The 10,160-nt window shown below is 39.5% G+C and overlaps 1 protein-coding gene across 4 annotated transcripts in view; it reads left to right on the top strand.

Moving 5' to 3' along the window:
* The first annotated feature begins 110 nt into the window (after positions 1–110).
* Positions 111–10,160, top strand: part of LOC127370354 (pre-B-cell leukemia transcription factor 3-like) — a 38,310-nt gene continuing 28,260 nt past the window's right edge. For all 4 annotated transcript variants that reach the window (XM_051412347.1, XM_051412346.1, XM_051412345.1 and 1 more), the window contains exons 1-2: positions 111–740; positions 2,766–2,839. In XM_051412347.1, the coding sequence (XP_051268307.1) occupies positions 544–740; positions 2,766–2,839 (271 nt within the window). In that variant the 5' untranslated portion in view covers positions 111–543. The remainder of the gene's footprint in view (positions 741–2,765; positions 2,840–10,160) is intronic.

Genomic DNA, 10,160 nt, shown 5'->3' with positions numbered 1-10,160 from the left:
TGCCTGGCGTCCTCTTGCGTCCTCATAACAGCCAAAGGTTTCCAGTCTTCAGAGGGGGTGGAGCTCATTATCATAGCTTTCAGATTTATTGTGTTGTTCAGTGTCCCACATCATCACAACATCAGCTTACACTGCCTGGCTGGAGACTGATGCGAAATATAAGAACAGTAATTTTGCTGCTGGAATCATAAATTTGTTCCCACTGCCAAACTTTGGTAAGTAAGCACCGGCGGACCGTAAGCTGCTGCCAACATCAACACCAGCACGGTTGGTTGGAAGTTTTGGAGGGGGGATATGGACGGTATCCGCGCTCCGGTCGGTGGATGAGACGCAACGAGGAGCAGTGTGAGGGCTGGTCTGAGCGACCCTCAGCAGCCAGCAGCCTCATTCTGCGCGCAGGCTGATAACGGAACACACCCCCTGGAGAATATTTGGCACGTGTGGAGCATCTGTTCAGCACTCCTGCTCCCTCTCTGTTGGATAGAAACTGCAGCTCTGATTTCTTTTCCTCTTCTCTCTCGCATCGATTGTGCTGCGGCAGACATGGAGGATCAGGGCCGGATGATGCAGGCTCTCAGCGGCATGACTCTGGCCGGACACTCGGTGCAGGGAACCGTCGGGCTGCCTCTGCCTCATATCCACGACTGTACCGACGGGGACCGACGCAAGCAGGACATCGGGACTATTCTACATCAGATCATGACTATTACGGACCAGAGTCTGGATGAAGCGCAGGCAAAGTTAGTTTTTCATATTGATTTTGTATATTATTATTAATGGATGCAAATAGTTCAAGTAAACACAGGTAGACCTTTAGGCTTTGCCATGTTCATTTTAACTATTGAAATGGTATGATAGTGTTATATTATCATTAATGAGAAATACTCATTTCATCCTCTGAAGTTACAGGTTTAAATGGCAAAATAACATTTTTGGGAATTAATCACTCATAATGTAGTTAGAAGATAAAATCCAAGGAATCTGGTTAGTTCCTATTGTGAAAGCCGGGTTATGTTTATTAGGCTACATACAGGCTATATGATTTTTTGCAACATTTTGTTTGACAAAGAAAATAAATTAAACAAACTGCAAACTTCCACTCTTGACCGCAGTCTATGGAATCCCATTTCCGCCAATGAAATAAAAGAAAGGATCATGCAAGTCATTACAATGAGGAACTTTTTTTTAAAAAATGCCTTAATATTTCAAAATAATGACTTGGTGTCTCAAAATATTGGGAAACTCTCTAAATAATCGCATAGTATCTCAAAATAATGGCATAGTTTTGCATTATTTTGTCATTCTACGTCATTATTTTGAGAAAGTTTCTTATTATAATGACTGGACCTGGAATTATTAATTATTTTTACTGTGGTTGTCATGGAAACCACGTTACAGCAGAATTGCAATTGAATTTACTGAAAAAATGACCTGTTTAGGAGGCAAATACATATCAAACATTAACACAAATGTCAAATGCTTTAATCAATATGTTAATCAGTGATAAATACAATTCTTTATACTGTTATATGAGGATAAAAGGGAAAGATTTTTCTTTTTCAAAGTTCTGTTAATGCAGGAGATGTGTTAGGTTTAACTTTTTAAATTAATTTTTAAGATCCAGTTTTCATTTTTCCCCATTAAAATAACAGTGTGGATATATGGGCACCATGGATACTATCAATACTAGTACTGCACAAATAAAAAGTAAAAAATATATATAAATAAAATTAAAATTAACATAATATAGGAGATGGTCACTTTATTCCTACCTGACACTTCCATTACACACTGAAAGGGAATCTATTAAGAATATAGTTGTTAAGGGGGTCAAATGAGTAAACTAAGTAAAAAGTATAATGACCAACGCTGTTCTCCCCTACTCACTTTCTGCAAGTTCTTCATTTACAAGAAGCTCAATAACCTCTCTAGATATATGCTCTAAAAGGGAAACATAATGGAATTACCTTTGTATTCTTTAAAAGTAGAATCACCAGGGGTCGCAGTATATCTGAACCTGTCAGACATCTTTTTGTGGCACTCTGATGGGTTATTCATTTGTAAAAAGATCTATGTTCTCCACACTGATCTTCAAAATCTGAAAATTAGCTTTTTAATTACTGATATAATTACATATGTTGATATTATGTCCACTTGAAGGCTGGTTTGGCCTGTCTGCCACTCTGGTCTTGTGTAATGCCTTACTCTGTCACCTGGCAACTGAAATGTCAAAACCTGACATTTATCAGTTAGTTACAGTCTACTAAGTGACTAAGCAGAGGTCAAATTGTATTGGTTGAGGCAATAAATATTTGACGTCTGAGGTCGTAAGAGCAGACTGAGGAGCATAAAGAACATTTAGGCTTCACTTTGGTCTGTTTAAAGCTCCCCTCCAGTTAGTCACAATCAGTGTTTCTTCTTCTTGCTATTCATAGATTCTGGAATTTTTAATGAGGCAGAAGGAGTAGATGACTTTTTAAGGATTTTAATGTAGAAATTATTATTTTTTTGCAGAAACACATCAAACACACATTATTGTTCCAAGCAGACTATTTGTATGTGTGTATTAAGACATGTCTGAGGGATCTTGAAGGTCAAAATCCAGCTGTGTTGAACTGGCTTATTATGTATGCGTTCCTTCTGCATTTTTCCCTCAAGCTTATGGGAGTTAATATTATTTGTTTGCATGAGAATCATTTTATTATGTTTTGTTAAATGCTTAAGTCATTGCCCTTTAGTTTACGTTCTCTGATGTGTTTTGGTAGGAAACATGGATTGAACTGTCACAGGATGAAGTCTGCACTCTTCAGCGTCCTCTGTGAAATCAAAGAGAAAACAGGTGAGTGATTTATTGTCTTCGTCTCACGTCTTTCCTCTCACCTCCTCCCACCTCTTCATCACAAAATGTGTCCATCTCACAAGAATAATTCATACACAACTCCAGGCTGGTGAAGTAGGCAGTGAAACACACTCTTCTTTATGGAATTAAATACATTTGATACAAAATGGCCAAAAATGTGTAGGTGTGAGTACTGTGTCATCTGCATTGGTCAATGCAGTAAGGTTTACCAGGTCTCTAGGATTTGTGTACATACATACAGGTATGATTAAAAAAAATCTCATAACTCACTAGCTTTATTCAAAGCGTTCACTCACATCTCAAAGTCTTTATGAGATGCATTTTGCTGTATGAAATTTTGGTCACATAATCATATATGGTGAGAGATGATAACCTCTGTCTCTGTTCAGACATGGTCTCTGGTGTGTGAATGATGTCCTCCTTGTTTTTCTCCACTGATTCCTGGTTGATTACCTATGATAGAGACAATCTGATACGTCTGCAGATACATGGTCTACGATACAATTCACGATCCATTTTAATATGGAACATTTTGATATGAGATGCAGTCCGATACAGTTCTTAACTTTTGTTTAATGTAGACATTTATTTTCCATTCTCAATTAAAATTTAAATTCTCTAAAAAAGAGATTGCTTACCAAATACATACATTTTATAAAATACCAGGGAATCCTAAGTATTTGTTTTTTAATGGAAAAAAATGGAAGACAAATGTCTCATTTCAGAATTACATGTCATTGTGTTTATTACTTTTCAAAGGGACACAGACAAAAAAGTGCTAACTTTACTCTCTTGTGGCAAAACCCTGGCATTGACCTTTTACCTTTCACGAGAGTGTTAGCAGCAAAGGTTCAGTAAATCAATTAATAATAATAACTTTAGAATCGGACCATCGACCGGTGTTGGTTTTTTGATCGTACAGCACTCTTGAGCTTTGGGTAGTGACTGAAAGAAGAATATAGGTGGCAGAAATGAGTTTCCTCTGTAGGGTAGCTGGACTCTGCCTTAGTGATAGGGTAAGGAGCTCAGACATCTGGAGAGACCTCAGAGTATAGGTTCGGTATCTGATCAGGATGCCTCCTGGGCACCTTTCGTTTGGAGGTTTCTCAGGTATGTCCAACTGGTAGGAGACTCCAAGGCAGACCCAGAACACGCTGAAGGGATTATATATTTCATCTGGCTAGGAACACCTCAGGATCCCTCAGGAGGAGCTGGAAAACATTGCTAGAGAGAGGAGCGTCTGGACAGCCTGCCACTGTGAACTTGCTTTGGATAAGCAATAGAAAATGAATGGATGGATGTTATTGCCATTTGTAGTGACATCTATTATTCATTTAATTGTAAGTAATGATGAATTGTGATTGGATTTCATGCTTATGCAGGAATCTTCAACAGTGAAGTGGGGATAATATCTCAATAATCCAGGAGAAAAGTCTATATTTGTCTAAGATAACACTAATAATATAATCTGTGTTGAGTTAAATCTCCCTGAACAATAGTCAGTCAGAGGAAAACAGGAATTGGAGGAGGAAATGCAGGCAGACTCTGGCTTTCAGACAGGAGCAGTGCACTCATCATCTCCTAGTCTGAGGCAGGACTCTCAGGGTAAGCAGCAGGAATTGGTTGTGAAGTGTTTGCCTGGTAACCATGTAAACAAATGTGAAAAAGTGCTCGGTGAGCATGCAGTGAGCATGCTGGCACACAGAGATGTGTGTGTGTGTGTGTGTGTGTGTGTGTGTGTGTGTGTGTGTGTGTGTGTGTGTGTGTGTGTGTGTGTGAGCTGGCTCGAGCTGTGAGGAGAAACCATAAAGTAGCACAGTGTTTGTGTATTCACAGCACTTACACAGTCTGTGAAATAAAACAACCTTCTTCCTGTGATGAATGCAAAGCTCTCACCATGGAGCTCAATTATGGTCTTTTTCGTTAAAACTGAGCTGTGACTCATCTTACTCTTTGTAGGACATATCACTTGTATGGCATGTCAGTCTGTCAGTCGACTTGTTGGTCCAGACTGAAATTAACTCTAACTCACATAAATAAAGTAGGCTACGTTATTTTCTAACTCACTCATTCACACTCAACACATTCACACACCGATGAACAGTTTCGTGAGCAATTTTGGGTTCAATTTGTTGCTCAAGGACACTTTAACATGCAGTGGGAGGAGCCAGGGATCAAACTGCCAACCTTCTAATAAGTGGACGATCCGCTCTACCGCTCTGCCTCAGCCACATCCACCCAAATAGTTTGAGAGTTTGAGCTGAGTTTGCTGCGTTGAGCTGGACGGACTTATAAGCAAGCCATGGCAGAGAGACCTTTTACATTAAATAGTTTCCTGCAACCCCCCAGGAAGAGCGCCAGACTACAAACAGTGTAGCCTAATTCCAGTGATCAATCATGTAATACACACTGGTCCAAAAGACTTTTTCCTATAAGCTTGCATTGTGGAAGAATCAGCTGTAAAATGGTTGATTTACTTTTCAGCATCACAACTCTCCAAAATGATTTATTTCACTATCAGAATTTGATCCATTCGGTCCGACAACATTTGGTAAGTCTAGAAAAGTGGCATGATGAACTTATTTCATCCCCACTCAAGTTTACGGAGGGATAAACCGGAAGTTAGCCAGCTCGGCTGGCAGAAGTTTTTACAGCGGGCGGCATTGAGCAACTTTCATAGGAAAGAGCGAGAACCACTTCCATTTCTCCCTAAACACATCCGTGGTTTGCCATGGGATAGCCATCTGCAGGGACATTTAGTTTAGTTTTAGTTACATTTGTGACAGTCGTTCACAAAATGGTCACTCAAACCAATAGGAATCTTCATCTGGGGAACATGAAGCTTCATGCCACATGTTAGAACAGCCATGCCAGTAATACTGCTAATAACACTCTTGGAGGAACAGAGTGACTGACCTGTGAACTGACATCTTTAAAGCCACTATTGGCAGAGCAAAAATTGGAACCCATAGAATCCTAACTGCATTTCATCTGTGTTTGCATTTGACTAAATAAACTGTGAGCCTATACTGTAATAAAAGGAAGTGAGGGCAATTGAAATCATTAAGTTGATTTAGCAGCTGACTCAGGATTGAGGAGGTAAGCAGTTCTGAAGCCTGAGGGGCCCTCAGTCTCAGGGCAATCAAACAGAGAGCTAATAAGACAAATAAATCTTTCTGCATGTTCATTATTTAAAGTGTATGCAAACACATGTTAAAAAATCAGATTGGGTATGTTGTTTTCATCATGTTGCCAAGCTGTCAATCCTTTTTAAGATGTGTCCTGTCACAGGGCTCACGGACATTGGCTGTTACAATGAACATAATGACTCAGTGGTTTGGAAAATGAAATGCAAACATTAAAAATCCCTGATGTGGTTTCATTTGCTCCTTTAAGCTTTGGATGAATATCTCACACTTGTTGTAGATAGAAAGCAGCCAAGCATGTTCTGTTACCTCCTCATTCCTCCATTCCCCTGAGGTTCATGTGATGGCTTAGATTTGGTACTGACCTTCGAATGGCTACTGGGCCCAGTATGCCCAAGTGTCTCAGAGCATGGAATCACTCCTGAGTCTGTTAAACCCCTCGCCGGTGGTAGGAATAATGTTGAGCCCAATAAGCTGAGTTTATTGACACATACAGTACAGTACGGCTGCTTCAGTGTGAAACTTTTTCTAATACTTTATAATAAGGGTACTAGTCATATACTTAAGTAATACTCAATTAATGCATGACTCATGATTTAATGCACAAATTAATGCAGAATGTGTCATGAACTCCTGTTGCTCACCACCAACAAATGATCAAATCACTGTGACTGTTTGTGATTAGTTCACACCTAATACAGTTGTATGCAAAAGTTTGGCCACCTCTTGACAAACAACAATTATTTTCATTGAAAATATGTAAAAATAGCATCTCAAGGGTTTGGAACATAAAACACAATATTTGCAGTGAACATTCAGGCATTATTTCGGTTTATTCACCCCCTTCTGAGGTTGGATTTTATGATGTGGACGCAGGTTAGGTTTTCTTCAACTGACTCTTCCATGAAGGTTTTGTTTGTGTAAGCAGCTCTGCACAGTGAAACTCCTGAGTTCGGTCTAGACCTGCTCTATTTGAAAAGTGTCCTGAGATAACTTCTGTTATGAATTGGCGCTATACAAATAAAATTGAATTGAATTGAATTGAATTGAATTAAATATTCCTGCAGGTTTTTTGCATCCACATGGAGGTTCTGATTTGCCTTTCTGACCAGCATACGAGCAGTTCTCTTCACTTGGTCTTCCAGATCTCATCTTGACCTCTGCCGTTCAGCTAAACCTCTGTCTCTTAATTACATTTCACACTGTGGAAACTGGTTGCTGAGAGTTCATACAAGGTTTGAAGAGTCAGAGTATTTGGAAAGCTTTGAAACTGGCACCAGCTGATGCTTCCTAATGACAACTGTTGACATGCCTCAGGCCTTAACGAGCTGACGAAGGTCTGAGACCTTGTAAAAAGACTAAGGCTGTGATGTATTCTAGCTCTGTCGTGGTCACCTGAGTTGATCGTGCCCATTCTAGACAATCTTCAAAATTCCACCAGAAGCGCCGTTATGCGTCCCAGAAGCGCCTCTCCATTCTGCTCTGTGTTTTGTATCCTTTTTAATGACAAAATATACAAGAAAACAACGCAGGGCAGGAAACACAGAACAAGACTGCAATGGAGCCAGAACGTGTCGTGGCCGGCGGCGAGACTGCAAAACTCTTACATTGCCCAAACTTTTACAAATGCCACAATTTAGTTTTTTATTTTATTTTTTGTTCAATTTATGAAACGAAACGAAACAATGCATGAATGTCTTCTGCAAATATCGTGTTTTATGTTCCATATGCTAGGGAGGCTATGTTTATATCTTTTCAATGAAAAAATCAACAAAATATGTTCTTTGTCAAGAGGTGGCCAAACTTTTGCATACAATTGTATCATTAGTTAAGTGTCAGTAAATGTTACTAAACTTTCCAGTATACATTGCCAAATAATATCTGGCAGGTGTGTTATTTCTTATCTCTTTCTATTTTAATTTCTATTTTAATCTATGTTTGTTATTAATGCAGTGTACCACCTTATCAGCTGATATGACTAGTTGACTGAAGGTTGTGCTCAGACAGGAATCAATTTTTCACCTTGCATCATTTGCATTTAACCATCCCAAACAGCCAAAACACTGACGATAGCCGTCAGATAGCTAGCAACAAACACAGCGACTGTGTGTGAGCGTATCTGTGTGTTACTTCCCTCCAGTCGCTCTCCTGTTTTATATTGCCTTTGTACATTTATGAAGCAGATTCATAGGGCCAGAATATGCTCAAGTTGTAGCATTGCTGTGTGTAGCTCAGCCCGCCCTCAGTCAAACAGGCACCACGACTGCAGCTCTTTATACATTCAGAGACTTCAGACCCCCACACTGTTTTATTGTTGTGCCAGACAGCGATCTGCTCGCTACATTTTTATAGTGTCCCGACCAAAGCTTGATGCCCAGAAACATCCTGAACACAGCAGAATAAGAAAAGCCATACAGAGGGCTGCAGGGTCTATGTAGATACAGATGCTGCATCAAATACCCAGTAACTACATGAAAATTCCATCAAGACAATTATAATTTTAAAAACACAAATTTCTCATTTGTGTGTGAGCTCACATTTTCTTATGTTTAATTCATTACAGCCATCCTCTTGGAATGAATGAAGGGCTCAGTTGACTTCTCATTGCCATCTGCCAAAAGGCAAACGCTCAAACTTAAATGAGCAGTGTAAAATGTCCAAAGAAGATCTAAGGGCCTTGAGCAGTGAGTCAAGCTGCCGCAAGGCTTCAAAAAATAGCTGGAAGGCTTATTTTCATGTGAGGATATTTATAGTCAACAACTCATGCATCAGCCCAAAGCTAAATCCCTAATCCAATTTAAATGCATGCCAGAGAAACATCCAGTTCTAGACCTGCTGTGAACATGGATACTAGAATATATAGTAGATTTATATAGATTTTTTGGTTATAATCCTGCTCAAAGTATAGTTTTAACAATGTGAGGTCAGTTGGTCAGTTCCATCAGTCATTTGGTCTGTCCATATGTCCAACAATAGTGGCTGGATTTTGTAGGAATAATTTAACAATGATTTGTCTAGTGCCATCATCAACTTTTCTTCTCTCTTGTTAAAAGGTCCAAATATCAGGGCTCTTACATGGGTCATGACTTCGCCTTCCTGGGGGGAAAACAGGCAAACATGACACTGCTGGAAAGTAGCATGGTCCCATTTCAGGGCTTATAAATTACATGGTATTGGATGGTGCACAGACACACCTACTCGCCAATATCCAGTGTATACAGTGTATAGACAAATAAAACTACGACCTGAATCTGATCTGAATCTGAACCAAGCCCAACCTACGGCAGCATTTTTGGGCCCAAACCCAGCCTGAACCTGGTGGGCCATGTTTCTCGAAAGGATTTCTGTGTTCAGATCTACTCAAATGGAAAAAAAAAAACAACCAGAATTTAATTAATACTAATCCAGTATTTCCATGGCACTCTTCAGACCTCATTTTCCAAAATCCTGTTTTTATTTTCAATATAGGCAAAATTATTGTTTGCTCGCTAATTTTAACAAGAACAAAATTGGCTTTGACCAATAATCAGTGCGTCACACTGCATTACTGTATCTGTAATAATTACACAATTCATTTTCTCATGTTAATGCCGGATATCAGCAGGCATAAAAAACAAAAGCCTATACAGCACAGTGGGGGAGCTTTAGAAAAATGAACCATGTCTGTGTACTGGCGTGTAATACATGAAATATGCATTTAGGTAAGTTGTTTCTGCTTCAATCGGCTCAATGTAGAAATCCTCTACCTCCCACCGTCTTTCATTCACTGTATAATTCCGCACTCAAGTCATTACACCAGGGCAAAGTCAGCATCAAGTGGCGAGCTGAAAAGATTAAATTATACTTGGAAATGGGTGCTCCAGTGATTTAGAGGGTGTACGGCTGTGTATTACTTTTTTTGCTGTGCCAATAATAGACTCTTGTGCCAAAAAAGGTGCTGCATGTCAGTTATCCACAATTTATTAATGTTTCCCCCACACTAACATACTCCTCTCTTCCTGCTTCTTTCCCTAACATTCTGTTTTTTACACCAGTACCTTTCTGGTGACTGCTACTGGAGTGCTCCACTTAATCAAGGCGTGTGTATGTGTGTGTCTGGGACTATGTATTGAGATGGCTGGCAGTAAATGAATACCAGATTTTTATTAATGGCG

Source organism: Dicentrarchus labrax, unplaced genomic scaffold (genome assembly GCF_905237075.1).
Source record: "Dicentrarchus labrax unplaced genomic scaffold, dlabrax2021, whole genome shotgun sequence".
NCBI lineage: Eukaryota > Metazoa > Chordata > Actinopteri > Moronidae > Dicentrarchus > Dicentrarchus labrax.
Note: the sequence above shows the minus strand (reverse complement) of the source record. Positions and strands in the feature narration are given on the sequence as shown.